Source organism: Vicia villosa, linkage group LG2 (genome assembly GCF_029867415.1).
Source record: "Vicia villosa cultivar HV-30 ecotype Madison, WI linkage group LG2, Vvil1.0, whole genome shotgun sequence".
Lineage (NCBI taxonomy): Eukaryota > Viridiplantae > Streptophyta > Magnoliopsida > Fabales > Fabaceae > Vicia > Vicia villosa.
The window spans coordinates 209408331-209430353 of record NC_081181.1 but is presented as its reverse complement, the minus strand read 5'-3'; the positions used below and the strand labels follow the sequence as shown (position 1 = coordinate 209430353).

The following is a 22023-nucleotide window of genomic DNA, read 5'->3' as shown; positions in this document are numbered from 1 at the left end:
GTAAATACGCCATTTATGAATGAACAATTATATCTATTTACACCCTATTTCATAAACACCATTTAGTTATATTTTATTTTCAGTCATAATATTGTAAATACTATAAAATCATACTTATAAAAATCATATTTTAACTAAGTCAAAATATTTTTAATATTAACCAAAAAGTATACAAAATCATGTGCAGCCATAATATTTCAAATATTATAAAATCATACACATAAAAATTATATTTTAACTAAGTCATAACACTTTCTTCATATATAATTTTACGCCATGCTTGACGGTTAGCTTCGGGTTCTCTAGTCCAATTGAATCCAACCGCTTTCCACATGTAGCATTGGATTCATCCATGGCCAAAATACCACGTCCTGGAGAAGCAATTGTTTTCTGTATGAAAAAAAAACAAGACACAAGAAATTATTACAAGAAAGTGTTATTACAAGAAAGAGCCACATGTATCAATGGTAACCATACTGCGGTTTTGACGAGTGTACAAAATAAATAGAAAAAGGTGTTGAATATGTAAACCATAGTCTAATTAGGTTCACTCTTGTTTGGAAGTTAGAAATTAGAATTCACCAAACAAAAACAAAAAATATTAACTTGCATTCAAAAACAGAAACATAAAATGATTTGTTAGAAGATATCATCAATGCAGTTCCATTAGGAAAAAAAGAACAAATGAAACTCCTAAACTTCTCATCCTCTTCCGTTCTCCGGAGCACATAGAGAAGAGTCTTTTTCCACCTTGATTGACAAACTCCAAGGATGTTTAAGCGCTATAGCACTTAGAGAATTGTATAACTTGAGAATATACAGACTTATTCGAGAATTCCCCAATTTTTACGCAGTTTCGATGGCCATCCACTCTGTCCACACATGTTACCCGCATGATAAGCCAAAAACAGAAACAACAATAACGACAAGGACACAACCAAAGAGGAGATTCAAGAAGCACGAGTACCTTTTACTTATAGTTCTTTGAAAATATTGGTTCTCTTTAATGATCCCCTGACCGACATACTTTATTTCATCCGTGTTCAAAATTAGCTGTATCGCCAAAATGTTTCGACAAAGTTAGTTTACCCTTCAACGAGCCTAAAAAATGCTAAACATTCGAGTTCGGATAATTATCGGTGCATGAGGGGGGGGGGGGGAACATAAGATCTATGTGAAGTTTCATGTTTAACTATGAACTGATACCGACTTGATATTCCCCGGCTTCTTCTACACCAACGGTGTAACTATCATAAGAATCTGTTGGATGAAAATTGAAATTGAAGAGAAGGGGACCTCTGACGTAAGATATGACCTGCATGGTATACGATAGTACGATACTGTAATAAGCTCATGTGACATGTCCATAAGTTGTTTTCAGCTTATTTCCAAAATAACTTATGAAAACAGTTTGATAGGATTGGTGTGAACAACCGGTGTACCTTTGAACTGTCATTAACATGGTGAAAGGATGGAAAACCGCGCGAGAGCACTCTCTCATTTTTATCAAGCTTCATCATGTCCTGAAAAGAATAGAACAAGTAATTTCATAATCTCCATTTGTTTAAGGGCGAGTTACAAATATAACTAGTGGGAAGGAATAGAAATATAACAAACGGGATCGAACTAAGACATTATCAAAGGTAAATAAATCACGGTGAACTCCATCTTTTTCCAAAAGATCCCACTGACGATTGGCAAGCGAATGAGTAGTCGTTGCTTGACGTTGGAAACTCAACTCTCTGGCACAGGAAATTAGTTAAGCATACTTTATAAATTCATGTCTTCACTTCTAAATGGAAAAACTAGAAATTAGTTAAGCATACTTTATGTAATGAAGAGCCTCTCAATAAATACTCCTTATAATGTTCTGAATGCTCGTCAATTTCACCGAACAATACTTCTGCAAGTGACCGCCTTCCAGATATGGACTACACACTTTATCCCTAGCCACTAGAAGCATATTATCACCCCATACAAAAAGCTCTGCACCTCTTGTCAATTTCGTCACAAATGAAGACAGAACAATTAATAAAAGTTTAGATGTAGGTTTAAATCTTGAAAATCTTGACAGAGCATTAAATACACCAAGATTTCTTGAAAACAAGTTAGTAGTTTTCAATGATAATTTGAAATAAACCCGTTCTTTCAAAAGTACCTTCTGAGTTTTCTGCATGTTTTACTTGGTTTTTTCCACCTGTAGAAATACATGATTACTCAAACAGTCTTTTAAGTGAAGACAATCAATCATACAATAATGCTTGATATTTTACTTACAGAGCTAATCCCTATCGAGTTCTTTCAAAAGTACCTTCTGTGTTTTCTGTATATTTTCTTGAGGACTAGTTTGGATGTTTCCTATAATATTTAACAACTATTCAAAGGCACGTAATATCCATACAATTAACCATAAGTTGATATTATTAATTCGTATGATCACTATTTACAGCATCATAAAAGTACTGAAAGAACTACAATATTCAAGAACCAGGAACAAAGCCACAATAACATTTTTCTCTTCAAAATTCAAGTGGTGCTTGAATAGCTATGAAAACTATAAAACCAAAATTTAAGCATTCAATTACAAAACAAACTCATCAGGTAAGAATTAAGATACCTCATGACGTACGTCTTCCGTTTTCGTCCAACATCATTCCCTTAAGACTCCTCGCTAACCAAATCGATGTCTCCCTTGGCGAGACCTTATCTTTGCCGAACGGCTCTAGAACAACTTGAAGTTCCTCCAATCTGTTCTGCTGCAACAAGTCTGCAGACAATTCCAAGAGCATTCATATAAAAAATAAATTAATATTACTAACATAGGATAATTCAAAGTGTTCAAACCAGTAACATCTTTCGAAACCCCACCATCAACCAAGTTGTACATGACCCATTCAGCATATTGAACCAATCCAATTCTACAATAACCCTTAACTAGTATATTACAAGTGAACGAATCAACACCTAAACCAAAACCCCTTTTAACCATTTCAGACAGCAAACCAAAACCCTGATCAACCAACCCTTTCTCACAGAATCCCCAAACAACAGTATTATAAGTAACATTATCAATATCAATACCATCATTCCTAAGATATTCTAAAGCCAAATCCAAGTCACCAAATTTACACAACGAATGAACCAAAACATTGACACTAAAAACATCAGGCACAACCCCAATTCTCTATAATAAGCATGTCATATATTCACTTCTATTTGAGCTCTTCTTACAAACACATCCAATTCTCTAAATAATTGAGAACCTAATGTTGTGTTCTCTCAGTAATTGCAAAACCTGTATATTTGTATGCTCTCGAGCAACAATTTCATCCACGTTAGAATTAAATACGAAACTTGGAAAAGAAGTTGTTCTGTCCCTGCATCAATCACAAAAATAACAAATTACACTCTAGTTTGAACATCATAACATATGTATCATGAAAATAATCTGGACAATTTTTTTGCATAAACTTATTAACAACAGCTTTGTTATTTGAATATATTGGAAGTAATTCATAGAGATCAAATGGTGAAATGGCGCACAAATTTTAAAGCCAATGGAAGTCTATGACAAACAAGGTTTCCCTCAAAAGACTTATGCAGCGAAACACGCTTAAAATTTTGAATTAAACAGGTAGACCAGAATTTTAATCCACAACCAACCAAGTGAAATGAACAACCCTTATAGTTTGGCTTGCAATTGAAACTTTACAGTAGGTAACAAGTATTGAATTGATAACGCAGCCTATAAATTTTCTAGAATATGAAAGTGTAATCTACCTCCATTAAAGTGTGTCATTCACTTTATAGAAGATAAAGTAATCTCAATCTTTTAGACATATCAAGAGCTGATATAATGTGTATGTGCATAACAAATTATGGGTGTTGCTTAGAATATTCACATTTGATTTTCTCATCAAATGGTTGCCATGAGTTTCACTAAGCCAATTCAACAATGAGATGTAAACAATGAGATGTAATGAATGATAGGGAAATTCACAGATTTCTTTCCACAACCTTTTCCCCTAAACCAAGAGACAAACACAACAAAAGAAAATGTTTCCCAGAAATTCACAACAATGAGATGTAAACAATGAGATGTAATGAGATGGCAAACATTTCATTCCAAAAGCCAATTCAATCAATGCATAAACCAAGCATACACACTAAACAATTCAACATGAGTTTCACTAAGCCATTCTCAACTGACAGTAACAATTAACTACTAAACTGTCTAACTAAATAACAACTTCCGCCTTCCTCAAAACCATCCACTTCCTAACTTCAGCTACCGGACTAACGCAACAGAAAAGTCCAAACAGAAAGAACCATACACACACAACAGATATATTCCAACTTTTAACTTTTAACTTTTTGATTAATTGACGTATTAATTGTTTTGCTGTCTTCATCTCTTAGTCATTGTATTTTCTAATACTTTGAGTAAATCATAAAATCGTTCCATACACATGCTTTGTAAAAATAGGATTTTTACAAAAGTCCCTCGGCCACACTATTTTTCTAAAACTCTGATTTTAAAAGTCCCTACAGACCATTCTCATCCATTTTGCCCCCTGTTAATTACAACCATATCAATTAATCTAATTTTTCCAAAACTTTATAACATTAGATAAATAACATATACATTGTAAATTCAAACATATCGAATATAGTTTGATGATTAACAAGAAATTGAAGGTATTAACATGATGAAATCTGAAAGTTAAAATTATTTTGGAAGGTTTTTGGAAAATTTTAAAGTATGAAACTGATGGAACAAAAATGAGAAAGTCTCTTCATGTATATATTGATATGCTCCTGAATAATGCTTCTGGAATAATATAGCACCCGAATGAATTATTTGAAAAATGGTTTAAATCGGAAATTTGGGAGTTCCTAAAAAATGATGAGGTGAATTTAGAATTCCTCTATTTCAAAACCTTATCATATTGGCCAAGCTTAACAATCAGAATAAACCGACTCCAAATTGAATTATCGCGCTGAAGTAAAATCAGTGCAAGTTTCCCAGAATATTTAGAACTCGTTTATTACTGATTATTTTGGCAAATTAACACAAAACAACTTCTATTTTACTTTGAATTATTGACAAAATTCACTTTTTTTAAACCGGTAACAAAGGGATCCATAGCATTGATAAAGATCAAACTAAAGAGTGTTATATAACTACTATATATTGGGATACAGGAACACGCATGTTCGTTGCAGCCAAAGAACAAAAGTGAATTTGGTAAACCAAAGGTTAAAAGAGATCAATATTCACGCACAAACTAAGAAGCTGATTGCTAGGAACAAATGATTGCTAGAGACGCCAAAATTTCTTGCAAAGCAAAAGGATATGTTAGGCGTAACTGAAGACAAATGAGTTACAATTGAAGGCTGAGCAAGTTATAAGCCTTTAAAGAGATTGCTAACTACCTTAATATGGTAGAGAGAACATAAACAGTAAACAATCAAAATTCCATTATGTTTCATAATCTTTTGATGTTGTTTGACTCATCAAAGCAATTCTTGGGAAAGGGCCAATATAACTTATAGCATTGCAAGAAATTCTAGCTTCTCTACTAATTCTTTGATCCTAGATTCAAATGGACCAGTAAAAGCTAAGTAAGAGGAAGCCAGTACCAGTTGATGCCTAATAAACACCATGTTTATGCTCTGGAATGGCATTGTCTCTGCTTCAACCAACACCAGTTCATTGCTTATCTCTGCAATCTACATTAATTAAAGGCTTTATCTAAACCATAGACCAGAATGTGGCAAAAGGCTTGGTTCACAAGAATTCTAAAGCTGGTGTACTAAAATGATAAGGGGAACATACCCGTCCCTCTAGAAATAAATAACAGGGTATGAAATGATAGAGTCAAATTATTCATCTGGATAGATCCAATAAACCTAATCAAAGTTCATAAATGGAATTCATTGCTACATAGCTAAGGAGGTTACAACACAAACACTGAAATCAGCTATCAACGGTTCAAAGGAGAAAAGATGTTAGCGATAGAAAAGATGTTCAAGATCTAAAGAGGAGAGTCCCTTACCAGTGACCGGTTTCAACGGCGGATTTAAACGATGACGGTAAGCGGTGTACCAAAGAAGGCACGTGTAGAGGATGAAGATTACACTCATGCCTATGCAAGGAAGAAAAAAAGCCATAAGAAGTGAATCAAGCATCGCAATAATGCTTATTAGGATTTTTTAATCAGACAATACCAGACTAATCCAACATATAGCCCTGCACATCGGTTCGCAACAGAATTTCAGCCAAGCATTAACTCACACACATCAACCGCTATACAAACCTGCATAAAAAAAACCCAATCAATTCATCCCATTATGGCATACATTCACAAAATAGGTTCACACAAGTGCTACACCATGTATAGTTTAAAAGCAACATGGACAAGCCAATGCACATATCAGCACATCATTAAAGGATACATAACCAGTCAAATATATCCCGACATTTCAAACTGATTTACATAAACCGAAGTCAGCCCTGTATCAAACATACTTCATATATCTATGAAACACACACACATAATGCTAAAGATGCAAGGGTTGGTTGAAAGAAGAAGGAGGTTTAATCAATACAATTTGTTTGGACCTATACAATGAATTTGCATCATTTCAAACAAAATTTTCCATAGCAATAGGAACTAGTTTATGAATATAAAACCCTAATTCTTCAGCTACCAATGTCGCTCAAAGTATAAAACCCTAATTCTTCCTTACCAATGTCGTCACTGTGAAATGGTTTCCTCTCAGCTTCGTTGTCGTCACTGCGAAATGGTTTCTCTCAGCTTCATTGTCGTCACTGCGATAGTTTCCTCTCAGCTTCGTTGTCGTAACTGTTTCGGTGAAGTGAGAGTGAGCGAAGAGAGCTTCGTTCTTTCGTTTTTCAGTGAGCGAATGGTGTCGTCACAGCAAGTTGAAGGGTATCGTTTGACAGAATGGGGTTTAGAGAAAGGATTTCGTGAAGCCCGGAATCAAACTTCGCACAAACCCGAAATCAACCTTTTTTTTCCAATCAAACTTCGATGAAACCCGAAATCACCATTACCATTGCCTGAAGCAGCGCGCTAAATGCATGAGTGGAACAATGTTAGATTGAAAAATGGGTTTCTTGAAAGAGTTTAAAATACGTTCCGTGAAATAAGTTGATTGCAATTACTGTTTGAATAGGAAATAGAGAAAGTATTTTATTATGTTAATAAATTTAAAGTATTATGTTTAAAGTATAATGTTTCACCTATTAAAATTAAAAAAAACAATTACATATTAATTTACACCCATTTTTCGGTTTAAAAGGAGTAATTGAATTTTGATTATAATAATATTTTTAATTTAAACCCGTTTTTAGAATATAGGGTGTATATTGTCACCTTATAATATTTAAAATGATATGTTATTTACAAAATTGCCACTATATTTCTGATTTACACCCGTTTTTAGTATAATGGGTGTGAATTTTAAAATTATATTAATCCTTTTGTACTAGTGCTTGCATTTATGCATCCATACAAATAAAGTAAACATAATCATTCATTGTTTCAGTGTCATATAACTCTGTTGATAACGTTCATTAAAAAAAAAAATTTGACTAAATAAAATATTCATTCATTTCAATCGATAGAGTACATTGTTGCAATACAAATTAAAAATTGCCAAAAACAAAAAGGATGAATCTGCAAACAAACTCACAGCATCCATGTTAATAGCATAAAACGGAAAATTGCATATACCTACGAATATAACTATGACTATATTGAAATGTCTGAAATATTCATGCCTCCAGATCTGTAGCGTTAATGACACCAAAGTCATAGATAGGGTCTGCACTAGATTGAAACTCATCTTTGAACTTGAAACAAATGAACACTGCGCACAAAGATAGAAAAACAAAATATGCCGCACAAAGACGGGAAATCAAAACAAACAACGACGCACTAAAATGACGAAATCACAAAAAAAAAAACACTAAATGTATGTGAAAATCACTTATTTAACTAATAGAGAAAGAAGAACGATTTGGAGGGATGATTTTGGATCAAAATCGATCCTAAATCACTCCTCTCTAAGGAATACAGAAGCTCGTTCATTAAAAAATTTAAATATCTATCATCTTTGTCACATTGTCACATTATATATGGTTTCATTGTAAATTTATTATATTTAATTAAAGTAAAAGATATCAAGTGCGTTTGATCTACTAAATATAAGGGATTGGTCACACAACTCTAATTGTCCTGCATTTGATTTAAAAACAGTTTATGAAAGAATTAGGGACTTGTTTATGGACCGAACAAAAATTGAAATTTGTCCCTCACTAAACGGTATGATATATTTTGTCCATAATTCAAGTTACTTAAAATACAAAAAATACTCTTTTATTTTTTATTTAAAATATATTCTCTTTCACATTAATATTTACGAAAATACCATTTTATTTTCTATTAAAAATATATTCTCACTCTCTCATATTAATATTTATGAAAATATCTTTTAATTTTCTATTAAAAATATATCCTTTCTCATGTTAATATTTATGAAAATATCCTTTTATTCTCTTTCTTTCTCTCATTTTATATTTAAGAAAATACCATTTTATTTACTATTAAAAATATATTCTATCTCATATTAATATTTACGAAAAATATCATTTTATTTTATATTAAAAATATATTTGATCTCTTATATTAATATTTACAAAAATACCCTTTTATTTTTTATTAAAAATATATTCTCCCTCTCTATCTCATATTAATATTTACGAAAATACCATTTCATTTTCTATTAAAAATATATTCTCTCTCATAGTAATATTTACAAAAATATCCTTTTATTTTCTATTAAAAATATATTATCTTTCTCTCATATTAATATTACAAAAATTTCTTTTTCATTTTTTATTAATTTTATTTGTCTTGCCCATTGTCCATTAAATATTGTATAAAATAAAATTTGATTAATTTAAAAATTTTAATTAATTTAAGTATTTAAGAAACGGTTTATATATGTAAATATTGTACAAGACAAATACTGTTTAGATTTGTAAATATCTTCAATTAATTTAAATGTTTAAGAAAAAATTCGATATAATTTAAATTTTTATATTTTTTTAATCAATTGACATTGAATTTAATATTTTTAATTTTGATTAAAACTATAGTTTAATTTTCATCAAAATCAAATTTTTAATAGAGTTTCTCTAAATTTACTATAATTCCGAGCATTGAGGTAAAGTACTTCATAGTTTTGATTACTCCATTCTTAAAAAAAATCCTTCCAATTTTAAAAAGTAAAATAATTTATTCTTTCGTAAAATAAATAAAGGGTGGTGCAAGCAAAATGGGTACAACTAGCATCATTTAATTGTAAAAGGATTCTATATATGTAAGGCCTTTTAAAAAAATGGTTGGATAAGCTAAACAAAGTTCTGGCTTTCATACTCACCCTTTTTACTTTCATACCCTTTCAGAAAAAGCTGATCGGATATGTTTGTTTATTAGTTTAAAATTTTATCAATTGTTATTTAATTGATAATTAATTTAGTTGTTCAATTTATTATTAAATTATTTGGTTAGGATAGTCCTCCTTTAAAAGTAGCTTCATACGGTGATAAATTGAAGTATTTCACTATTGATATGTTCCTCAAAATGCGTAACAATTTAAGTATTCCAATTTAGCTGAACTCGATACCATTTCATAGCTTTAAAAAGGTTGATAATAAGTTGGTATCAATTTTGTTGAAAATTAACGTTAAGAGACTAGTTTATTTCACCTTCTATGTGGTGAAATAAGTATCACTTTGGATGATGTTGTTTGCATTACAAGCATACCAATATGTGGCAAGGTATTTATAGAGTTAAGAGTGAACGCCAATTTAGAGATTTATATGGTTATTCAGTACATATAATATAAATAGTTATTTTTAGAGCATCGTGAAGGTAGGAGATACAAGATTCGTATGAGGGCATACCTAATTAACCTAGGAGGATGCACAATTTTGGCATATAAGAGTAAGACGATGGTTTATGGCAAGTATTTGCATATAGTCATTGACTTAGACTTAAGAATGATTGGGTCTTAAGTCTTAAATACAATTGCTCTCACCATTTTATATAATCATCTTTTAGATATTATTATGCGTAGATGTAGGCAGCTTTGTGGTTATATGTTGTTGTTAATGATATAGTATTTTTTCTATAAATAATAATTTTAAATTGTTATTTTGAAATTTTAAAATTATTGTTTAAATCATCATTTTTGTAAATGATTTTATGCTTATGTAGTAGGCATGGAAATTTCAACACTTATCCACGATATGTGACTACTGTGAAAAAAGATTCTAGATTTGAGGGGTAATGCTCTAAGTACAAGGTTGGGGATGCTACATACTATATGAAAAATCTGAATGAATTGGCACTTACTAATGTCATTTAGAGACCATTTGCAGAATATAGACACGTCTAGCTTTTTCAAATATCTCATGAAGAACAATATAATTTATTATCGATGAGTTTGTCTTTTCATGTTTTTAGTATAATTTTTATTCACTTTAAGTGTTTTTTCTTTTAATGTGTTTATGTTTTTGTATGATTTGATAAAGATTCTAAAGAAGCATGGAAAAGACCAATCCAAGTCAAAATCATCCTATCTAGAAAAATTCTTTCGTGTTTTACAATAAAAGTAATAATAACAAAGTAAAGAGATGACTCATACAAAAGTAACAAAATAAAAAGAAGAAAAATTCCACAAGGAAGCAAAAATGAGATCCACCTTTAAAGCGGAACAACATTATTCGAGCATGAAAAAAAACTAATATATGAAGAAAACATGTTGCGTTAAAGGAAAAGCAGCATGATATTTCTCACTTAAAAAATAACGACGCCCAAACCATAAGGAGCATCGTAATTTTTATGATCTGAAGGATTCCACATCAGTGAATTTTCAACATCGCAGCGCACCGTTAAAGTAGTGTGACGCGTTTATAAAATTCAGGTTTACCTTTATTGTATTATGACCACATCTGAAGTTTCATAAGTTTGATAAGATGAAACTAAGGGAAAATGAAAGCTAACTTCGAGATCTATAACTTTCTTGAAGAGGTTAAAGTCTATTTCGAAATGCAAAAGAACATAAAATAGCAAGTAACATTATGACGTTGATACAAAGCTGATTTGTAGAATTGGGTTATTTTGAAGAAAAAAATTTCCAACCCTAATAAAAGCCCACTAAAATTCCTATATAATGAGAAGCAAGGTAAAGATTTTAGTGTCCAATTTTTTTTCACAACTTTGGTTTCAACTAGGTTCCATATTTTATGTGAAAAGACACAATGTGGGACATTGAAGCATGGATAAAGCAGAGAGTAAATTAGGGATTCTTCCTTCATTATTAGTAAGGTTTAATTTCTTTTTTGTATTGAAATGATCATGAATCTCTTAAAAATGAGTGACTAGTTCCTTAAATTAAGTCCCCCTTAGATGAACTACTTATATTTATTTAATAATATGTTATGGTTAATGTTTTTTTCGTCTATGTAATTGAGGGAATCAGTTTAGATAACAGTTGAGAACTAACCATAGGTTTTGTTATTGGAATTTAATATTGTTGAGAGGTTGTTTATGATTTGTATACATATGACATAAGTATATTTTATGTTCGATCAAACCTTTGTCAGTATTGACTTTGCCTAAGACTTTCAAGAATTTTAATCGGACGAAGTGGATTATAGGACGAAAAATTGTGCGTAACTATATTGTAAAATAGTTGTGATATAAGAAGACTCATTATAGATTCAGGTAAGGATTAGCTACATAAGAGAAAAAATTTCAAATGAGGGTTTAATTGTTTCTCTTGTTATATTTCTTAATTGTTAGTTTAGTTTAGTTGTTTTTATAATCATTTGCACGACCAACTTATCCGCGCTAAACACATTTCCAAATTTTTATGTCTTTTAATCAACTAAACGGAAGTGTCATCACCTTCGTCTCGATCAAATAATAGCAACCTATGTGTACGATAATAACACTTAACATTTGTGAGTTTTTATTGAGGCAAGAACAGTAAATAACGAAAAAAATTATGTTTAAGTTCAATAAAATGATGTCATTGTCAAGGATTGTTAATTATTTCAATAAGGAAATTCATGATACAACATTGCTAGTTAGTACGATGAATTTTCTTCATATATTTCACGAACCATGATGTATTTAACCTTTGAATGATTGACCTTCTGGATTTTGTGGAATGCATGAGTGGTGGTGGCATAAAAAGAGGTTAAAGTGATAGCTATGTCATTCGTATATTTTTTGTTTAGTCACATAAAATAGTTTTCACTATGATATTTTATCTGTTTTTAGTTTATTTTTCACAAAATAAAAATATAAAAAATATAAATATATGTATATCAACAAATTTTATTTTTATTTAATATTTTGTTTAATTTTTTAAGGATTGTTTCCCTTAAATTTAAACTTTTGTTTAGATATTTTGGTTTTTCTTTGATTTACGCTTTTATTCATGGATTTTTGCTTTTTGGTTTAAAAGCAACATTCTAAATTTACGATACATTCAAAACTTTCCAATTTTCTTCATATGAATGAACTAGCAACCAACAAATTATATGAACAAATTTAATTATGCTTCTAAACAACATAACACATGTCATTTTCGAATTTTTGAGAAAAAGAAAAGAGATAAAGTTGATAAGTGTACATACCTTTTCTTTGAAGTGGAATAATATGAGATGCAAATAGAAATTAACCAAATGAATAATAAATCAAAGATGAAGTTTACCGTGAGTCTTTGACTGTGAAAAAAATTTGAGTTCATGGTTTGTTCTTCTATTTTTGCTTCATGTGGAAAACAAGGAAGTGTTTTGATAATAACTTAACTGAGTGTGTTTAAAAAAATTGTTTTACACCTAATTCTCTTTGCATACATTTTCTCAATAAACAAACTGAGTTAGAGAACATGACTTGTTTTTAGGCTATATTTGTTGGGCGAGTAGTTGCTCGTTGAGCGAATGTAAGGGAGTGGCCAATTTTTTTGTTCATACCAGTATAAGTGTTGCAATGTTTAAAAGTAAAATTAAATGAAAATAAATTGATAGTTAAAAATGAAATTGGATTACCTCTAAATAACCACTAGTTTTGTGTCGCTGACTTGACACCTTTACATGAAAATTTAGAGAGAGTTATAGAACATATTTGGGTCAAGCAAGTTGCTTGACCTTTTTTTCCTTTTGTGCCTTTTGTTTGGTTGATGACACATTTCCTTCAACATGAACACCTCATTTTTAACTAGGGCTTCAATCAATTTTACCTAGAGATGACTTTCCTTATTCTCATTTTTTCTTCATCAATTTCATGTTTTGTGATTTTCGACTGGTTCATTTGTTTAAAAACATGTTCTTCTATCTTTTTCGACTTTTGAATGCATCGAATAAATAAAATAACATTTTCATCTTACATTTTGATTGTAATCTGTCTATTTTCAATGCCAATGGTCATCTATGTCCTCTTTAATGATCATAATCAGAAAATGTACTAGGAATGATAGTTCATCCACTTTTACTATTGTATTATGTGTTATCCCAGTTGGATGTTTGATTGACTTATCTGTTATCGGAGTATCACATCACATTCTTCCCAATTGTAACTGGAAATCCAACTTCATTTGGATAATTATCTTTCAATGGTAACTGGTAATGAAGTATGCCTCAAACTGGATGGTTTTCTTCTCAATGTACCTCTTCTTATGTTTGAAGAAATCAAGAAACCTTTGCTTTTCTTTAATTCATTATTCATCAAGCTCTTCTTATAGTTCTTCTACATGTTTTTCTCTTTCAAAAGCAACAACTTTGTTAGCAATTACTGTTTTAGGACCAAAAAGATCCCCACTTACCATTTCACCACCAATGGTTTCATTGCAATGTTCCTTTGGTTAGTCTGGGTGTTGGCAAGAGAGGCGTCTCCTTACTTTGTCAGCTAAATGCGTTGCAATCTATCCCATCCAAACTTCTAGGTTTATGATCGAAGCATCTGTTTCTTTTTAGATGGTGATATATATTTGCATGAATAGTTAAGAGTCTCCTCTAGCTTTGCATTTTTATTTTCATTGGTTGACTTTGATTGTAAGTTTGATATGGTTGTTGTCTATTTGATGGAACAAAATATTGCCTCCATCATTGGCCAAAGTTAGGATTATTGCCTCTTTGATAATTATTGATCCCTCCTTGGTACGTATTAGGTTTTTGATGATTATTCAAGTAATTCTCCTCTTCATTGTCGGGGTGGCGGTATCCAATATGATTATCACCTACACACAACTCATGATTTGCAATATGAAATATACTTATCCTGACTATATGATTCTTGCATCTCCTAAAATTGTTGTGGAAGTTTATCTAGGTACTTTAAAATTTCTTCCACAATGTTGATATCTTATTATGAGCAAACATTGAATCATAGGTACTTATCTCTAGTATTCCATGCTTTCTTTAAATGTGACCTCAGTTATATTGTCCTTGATGGCAAAGTATCATTCTCTCTATAGTTACAACAATATATTATGCTCTCTTTAACATCGGAGAACCCCTTGTAGTTGCATAAAGTAATAGTTTGGGTGGCTAGGGAAGTTTGTTTCTCAATAAGTGAATTTATATAAGCTCACTGAATCCATGATTCAGACACCTTCTCAACATTGATTTGTATCTCTCATAAGCCTCACGTAAAGTCTTTGTGGCTCCTTATAAAAAGACAAATATGGTTGTTTTAGCCTCCATGAAATTGTTATGAGAGAAGAATTTGCTGAGGAGCTTCTCTTCTAGCACATTTCAATTTGTCATGCCTCTGTTGATTGATTCAAATATCAATCTTTTTCTTTTTTTTATCTGAGAATGAGGAAAGAGTCTCATGAACACAAATTTATCTTTTTCTTCTTGTGCTCTTTATTGAAGAGTAATCCAATATTCAGAAGATGAGCATCAGAAGTTCTGATGTGGGCTGATCTTCAGATGGTTACTCAGAAGATGTTGTGATCTTCTGATGGTTACTCAGAAGATGTTGTTGACCAGAAGATGTTATCTTCTGGGTCCCATTAGCTTAGTTGTTTAGTAGTAAGGGTACTTTAGTATTTTGTAGTACTGTACTGTTTGTACCTTAAACTTGTTCACTAAGTTTACTGCTTTAGGGCTTATGTGGCAAGATTTTCTTTTTCTATAAATAGTCTTGTAATAGCTATCATTAATAGAAGAATATAAAATTTATTCTCTCATCTCTTTTGCGCTGTTATTCTTTTATTCTCTTTGTTATCATCTTTATTCATTGTGCACCAACAATTGGTATCTAGAGCTCCGGTTCCAAACACAGGGAAACACGAGTGAACGTGATTTTGTGTGACTGTGTGATTGATTTTGTTTCTGGGAAACAAAGTTGTGTTGAATCACATTTTTCTTGGTTGTTTGTGGGTTGGGAAACACTGTGTGAGTGTGAGTGAAATCTGTTTTTGTCTGCACAAGTTTAAAGATGAGTAGAAGCAATTTGAATACCAAACTTCCAGTTCTTGATGGTAAAAACAGGAATATATGGATGATTCAAATGCGTGTATTATTTGATGCTCAAGATGTTTTAGATTTTGTCACTAGAGGATATGTTCCGGTTGCAGCGGATGCAACGGAAGAACAAAGAGAAGCGCAGAGGGAAACGAACAAAAGAGATCAAAAGGCGCTGTTCTTCATCCATTAGTGTGTGGATGTGAATGTGTTTGAGAAGATTTCTGATGCTATGACGTCTAAGGAGGCATGGGATATACTGGTCAGGTGTTACGGTGGTGACGTATCAGTAAAGAAGGTGAAGCTTCAATCCCTGAGAAAGCAATATGAAAATCTCAACATGAAGAACAATGAAAAGTCTCTGAGTATATCTCTAGAGTGATTGTGATCACTAATGAGATGAAGGCTTGTGGAGAAACTCTTTCTGAACAAGTAATCATAGAGAAGATATTGAGGTCACTTACTCCTCAATTTGATTATATTGTTGTATCTATTGAACATTCTAAAGATCTGGAAACCATGAGAATAGAAGAGTTGCAAAGCAGTTTAGAAGCACAAGAGTTGCGTCTGACTGAGAGAACTTCTGAGAGAGAAGTTGAGCAAGCTCTGAAGGCTTCTTTTGTCAAGAAGCACCAGAAGCATAGACATGGTGATAGATTCCAGAAGGAGGCCTCAACTTCTGATGAGAAGAGATATCAGAAGGGAAAGGATAAGAAGAAAGTTCAATGTTACTGTTGCAAACAGTTTGGCCATTTTGCTAGAGGCTGTTTGGCAAACAAAGGAAGGAGATCAGAAGAAGCAAATATAGCCAGAGGGGCTTCAGATGATGAACCTGTGCTATTGATGGCTTCAGAATCTGACGGAAGATGTTCGTCAGAATGGTGGTATATGGACACTGGGTGTTCAAATCACTTGACTGGAAACAAACAATGGCTGTTAGATTTTGACTCTAAAAGGAGGACAAAAATCAGATGTGCTGATGATAAGTATATTTATGTAGAAGGTATGGGAAATGTCAAAGTCAAAGTGAAGAATGGGAAGAATGTTCTGATCAAAGATGTTTGGTTTGTTCCTGGAATCAGAAGCAATCTGATGAGTGTAGGTCAGCTCATTGAGAAAGGTTTCTAAGTTGTTATGAAGAACAACCTCTTGAAGTTGTATGATTCCAATCAGAAGTTGATTATGCAATCTGAACAGGGAAGCAACAGGACATTCAAGGTGAATGTAGAAACAGCTGAAACAGAGTGTCTGAGTACTGAAGGCTCAGAAGGTGATAGTAAGTTGTGGCACAAGAGGTTGGGGCACTTGAACTATAGAAGCCTGGGGTATCTAAGTTCTAAGAAGCATGTACATGGCATTCCAAAGATTGTGAAGCCTGAGAAGTCATGTGAGGTATGCATGAAAGGCAAACAACCCAGATTGCCATTTGTATCAGAAGTTGCTCCAAGAGCAAAGCATGCTCTAGGAGTAGTGCACTCTGATGTGTATGGACCATTTCTAGAACCTTCACTTGGAGGAAATAGGTATTTTGTGTCTTTTGTGGATGAGTTCACAAGAATGACTTGGGTAACACTTATCAAGTTTAAGACTGAGGTATTCACAGAATTCCAGAAGTTCAAGGTGAAGGCTGAGAAGCAGAGTGGTCAGAAGATAAAGATTCTCAGAACAGATGGTGGAGGTGAGTATAACTCTACAGAATTCCAGAATTTCTGTGATGATAATGGAATTGAGCATGAGGTTACTGCTCCTTATACTCCTCAACACAATGGTCTTGCTGAACGTAGAAACCGTACTTTGCTTGATATGACGAGAAGTATGCTAAAAGAGAAGAAGCTTCCTCATAATCTATGGGGAGAAGCTGTTGCTACTGCAGCATATGTGCTCAACAAGTGTCCAACGAAGAGGCTGAAGGAAATTGTTCCTTTAGAGAAGTGGACTAAGGAGAAGCAGAGTGTTAGTCATCTGAAGGTTTTTGGTTTTGTGTGTTACAAACACGTTTCAGAAGCTAGAAGGAAGAAGTTGGATGATAGAAGCAAAGTGATGTTATTGGTGGGGTACCACAGTACAGGTGCATACAAGCTCTATTGTCCAAAAACTAACAAAGTTGAAGTCAGCAGAGACATCATTGTAAAGGAATCAGAAGTTTGGGATTGGAGAGAGTCTCAACCAACTTCTGATGTAGATATAACTTTTGAAGAAGAGTTAGAGTCAGAAGATGAAGAATCTTCTGAAGACGAGTCAGAAGATGAAGCATCTTCTGAAGATGAGTCAGATGGTGAATCTGATTCTGATCCAGATTCTGATGATGACCCAGAATCTGGTGGTAGTCATGATTCTGGAAGGGAAAACTCTGAAGACATAGAGTCTGGAGGACAAGCTTCTGGAGATGATCATGAAGGTGGAGACTCTGGAGGTAGTGACTCTGGAGTAGTTGACTCTGAAGTAGCTCAACGGCCACAAAGAGTCAGAACAATACTTAGAAGGTTTGCAGATTTTGACATGTTGCAAGACACAGAAGTTGACTCAGAAGGAGATGTCATTCAGTGTGCCATGTTAGTAGATTATGAACCAGTGAGTATTGAAGAAGCGCTCAAGAAGAAGGTCTGGCTGAATGCCATGAAAGAAGAACTTGAGGCTATAGAAAGAAACAAGACTTGGAAGCTGATAGAACTTCCAAAGAAGAAGAAAGCCATCAGCGTCAAATGGGTTTTCAAGGTAAAGCTGAAGCCAGATGGATCAGTTGGTAAACACAAAGCGAGGCTAGTGGCTAGAGGTTTTCTTCAGAAACCTGGGCTAGATTACTTTGAGGTGTTTGCTCATGTAGCTAGACATGAAACAATCAGACCGGTGATTGCGTTAGCTGCGAACACAGGTTGGTCCTTAATGCATCGGGATGTAAAGTCTGCATTTCTGAACGGTCCATTACAAGAGGAGGTATATGTGTCACAACCCCCTTGCTTTGTGAAAAAGAATAAGGAAGGGGTGGTGTACAAATTACATAAAGCTCTGTATGGATTAAAGCAAGCACCCAGAGCTTGGAATTTTAAAATTGATTCATTTTTCAAGAAGCAAGGGTTCCAGAAATGTGAGATGGAATATGGAGTCTATGTGCAACATTCTGGAAGCAATATGATTCTATTGTGTCTATATGTTGATGACATATTGCTTGCGGGGAGTTGTACAGAAGATCTGATGAAGTTCAAGAAGGTGCTGATGAATGAGTTTGAGATTACAGACCTTGGGAAAATGTCATATTTTCTAGGGATGGAGATTTTGTACTCAGAAGATGGTATCATTCTGCATCAGCTGAAGTATGAGTTAGAACTTCTGAAGAAATTCAAGCTGGAGAATTGCAAAGCTGCTGTTACGCCATCATAAACGAATCAGAAGTTGGACTCTGATTCTGAAGGTGAAGATGTTGATGCTACGCTATTCAAACAGATGGTTGGTTCTCTAAGGTATTTGTGTAATACCATGCCTGATATATGCTATGCAGTTGGATTGGTTAGTAGGTTCATGAGTAAACCTAAGTGGTCCCGTTACCAAGCTGCTGTCAGAATCTTGAGGTATGTCAAGGGAACTCTGAAGTTTGGCATATTGTTTCCTTTTGGGAAAAAGGAAGAATCATAATTATTGAGTTATTCTGATTCTGATTGGTGTGGAGACAGAGTTGATAGAAGGAGTACTTCTGGATATTTGTTCATGTTTCTGGGAGGTCCTATTTCTTGGAGTTCCAAGAAGCAAGTTGTTGTTGCTCTATCAACCTCTGAAGCTGAGTACATCGCAGGCGCTGTAGCTGTATGTCAAGCTGTGTGGCTTCTGAATCTATTAGAAGATCTGAAGATTAGAGTGAAGAAACCTCTGAAGCTGATGATTGATAACAAGTCTGCAATCAATCTTGCCAAGAATCCGGTGTTACACGGAAGAAGCAAGCATATTGAGACTAAATATCATTTCTTGAGAAGCCAAGTCCAGAATGGAACATTAGAAGTTGTGCACTGCAGCACCCAGAAGCAGATGGCAGATGTTCTGACTAAGGCGATCAAGACGAATCAATTTCTGCTCTTGAGGGATGGAATTGGCGTTGTCAGCTTTGATTGAAGAATATGAATTAAGGGATGGTATTGAAGAGTAATTCAATATTCAGAAGATGAGCATCTGAAGATCTGATGTGGGCTGATCTTCTGATGGTTACTCAGAAGATGTTGTTGACCAGAAGATGTTATCTTCTGGGTCCCATTAGCTTAGCTGTTTAGTAGTAAGGGTACTTTAGTATTTTGTAGTACTGTACTGTTTGTACCTTAAACTTGTTCACTAAGTTTACTGTTTTAGGGCTTATGTGGCAAGATTTTCTTTTTCTATAAATAGTCTTGTAATAGCTATTATTAATATAAGAATACAACATTTATTCTCTCATCTCTTTTGCGCCGTTATTCTTTTATTCTCTTTGTTATCATCTTTATTCATTGTGCACCAACACTCTTCGAGTGTCAAATATCTTATACAATTTTATCAAATTAGTGTAGGAATCCTCATAATCTAAACTTATAAAAGGACTAGTATAAATAATCTGAAGGAGTCCATTTTTCATTTCTATTTGCCTAACATTTCCTAGAGATCTGTCTAGATGGACTAATCTCCTTAGACGACTTAAACTAGACATCCATTCACCACAATTGTTGTTGTGGCTTTTATTATTGTTGTCATGATTGTTGATGACCTCAGTCTCACCTTTTTTATTCAACCATTTTTCAACTTACAAGCATCTCCGCATTTGAACCCACTAATTTTCACTTCTAGTGTGAATGGTAATAACATAAAAAGAAAATATTGAATAACAATCAAACATAAAATATAATGCAAAAAACCTCCAAAATCTAAGGCAATTCAAGACCTTTGTCTAATAACAACCGAATAGTAACACTATATAAAAAAAATTACTAACACACATTGACTTCTATCAAACCTTAATGACTCAAATACAACATGACTCTTCAAACAAAATGCATGAACTACAATTTACAACTCTATAAAACAAGAGTTCGAGAGAGTAAGTTAACATTCAAGTTCATTCTAAAGTCTAACAACAACGGATGTGGCTCTATGCAATTTACAACTGTCTTAATTTTTCTTTGGTACCAACAATTTCCTACGGTTGAATAAGCAATTTTAACTCTATCTCCTAAATCAGTAAAAACAAAATCAACTTAACCCTAAACATAAGCACTTAATGAGTTAACCTAAATCACTCCATTCCATAAACAAAACAGAAAACACAATCTTTACTATTCATAATCTTCTCCTTTTATTAACAGAAAAAGTGAGCCTCTTAATGTAATCAAAGTTTTCGATACATACAACAATACAAAAACCAAACATTGAACAACAAAGAAAAAAAAAAACAGTAAGAATCTAGTAACAGAAACATAGGAATGAAAACCAAAATTCATTTCCTCAAATACAGTAGTTACATAAGTGATTTTATCTTAATTTCTTATCTTCCTCTTTTAAGTGATTTCTCAGCAACTTCAACTTCTTCCAAAATCCTGGCCCTTCGTTTTGCAGGAATAGGAGCAGTTGGTCCAAAACTAATGTAATGCCCAGAAACAGCATTGAGCGCAGAGTACATATCCCTAAAAGAAGTTCGTGCAAGAAGTGCCTTTTCCCTTCTATACTTAGCAACCCATGAGTTTGAATTCTCTCTAAGTTCAGCAACCGCAGTTGCCACATTAGGGTCATTCTTATCCATTGTTATGGTTGTTCTCAGCTTGCTTATGACTTCTTCTGTTTCTTTGACGTATTCTTCATCTGAAGCTGCGAATGCAGGGGTGATGTGAACGAGAAATGTGGTGGTGAGGATGGAGGCTGTGGTGGAGAGGAATTCACGGCGGCGGTTGGGTAGGGTGGTGGAGGTGGTTGGTGGTGATAAGGTGGCGGAGATGGTGGTGGGTTTGGTTTTGATGGGTGGGAGAGATTTGGGTGTGGAGGTTGGAGTTATGAGTGTTGGGGAAGCCATGGTGGTGTTTGGGGAATTGGAGAGAAATTGGGAGAGATTTTGTGTTATTTTGGAGAGAAAGGATGAAGTAGTGAGTTTGATATTTTGACACGTGGGCTTATCTTCTTATCTGGTTTTGGTTTTTGGATGAGAAAGCAACCAATGGTTTGTATGGTATAGATCCTTGTAATGTAACTTCGTGTCATCATATACAACACCAATGGTGGTAGCAAAGGAATTAAAAACTATACAAATTGAAAATAACATTAAATTGCTTTACAGTGTTTTTCTTTTAAAAAATGTAATGTTATGTAGGGGCGAGAAAAGTTAGCATATAGGTGAGGGGCGAATTACCTTTTAAAGTCATTGGTTATTTAAAATGGGTCATGAAATTGCTCGAAATGGACCATGAAGACGTCCATAATTAGCCAAGAAGTATATCGAAATA

At 33.3% G+C, this 22023-nt stretch overlaps 2 protein-coding genes and 1 long non-coding RNA gene across 3 annotated transcripts; all 3 read right to left on the bottom strand.

Moving 5' to 3' along the window:
* Positions 1–967: 967 nt before the first annotated feature.
* On the bottom strand, positions 968–1744 carry LOC131648115 (uncharacterized). The gene is made up of 4 exons (XR_009298045.1): positions 1634–1744; positions 1443–1523; positions 1211–1315; positions 968–1053 (listed from the first exon to the last, which is right to left on the bottom strand). It is a non-coding gene; the product is annotated as an uncharacterized LOC131648115 (long non-coding RNA).
* Positions 1745–2179: 435 nt separating this feature from the next.
* On the bottom strand, positions 2180–6537 carry LOC131651205 (pentatricopeptide repeat-containing protein At1g64580-like). The gene is made up of 8 exons (XM_058920872.1): positions 6533–6537; positions 6060–6149; positions 3296–3377; positions 2845–3184; positions 2630–2767; positions 2464–2471; positions 2312–2374; positions 2180–2197 (listed from the first exon to the last, which is right to left on the bottom strand). The coding sequence occupies exons 1-8, from the start codon at positions 6535–6537 to the stop codon at positions 2180–2182; spliced, it is 744 nt and encodes a 247-aa protein (XP_058776855.1).
* A 14301-nt stretch (positions 6538–20838) lies between these two features.
* LOC131648114 (photosystem II repair protein PSB27-H1, chloroplastic) lies at positions 20839–21673 on the bottom strand. The gene has a single exon (XM_058917903.1). It carries the CDS (start codon positions 21594–21596, stop codon positions 21075–21077), a length of 522 nt encoding a protein of 173 aa, XP_058773886.1. The 5' UTR covers positions 21597–21673; the 3' UTR covers positions 20839–21074.
* Between the last annotated feature and the right edge of the window lie 350 nt (positions 21674–22023).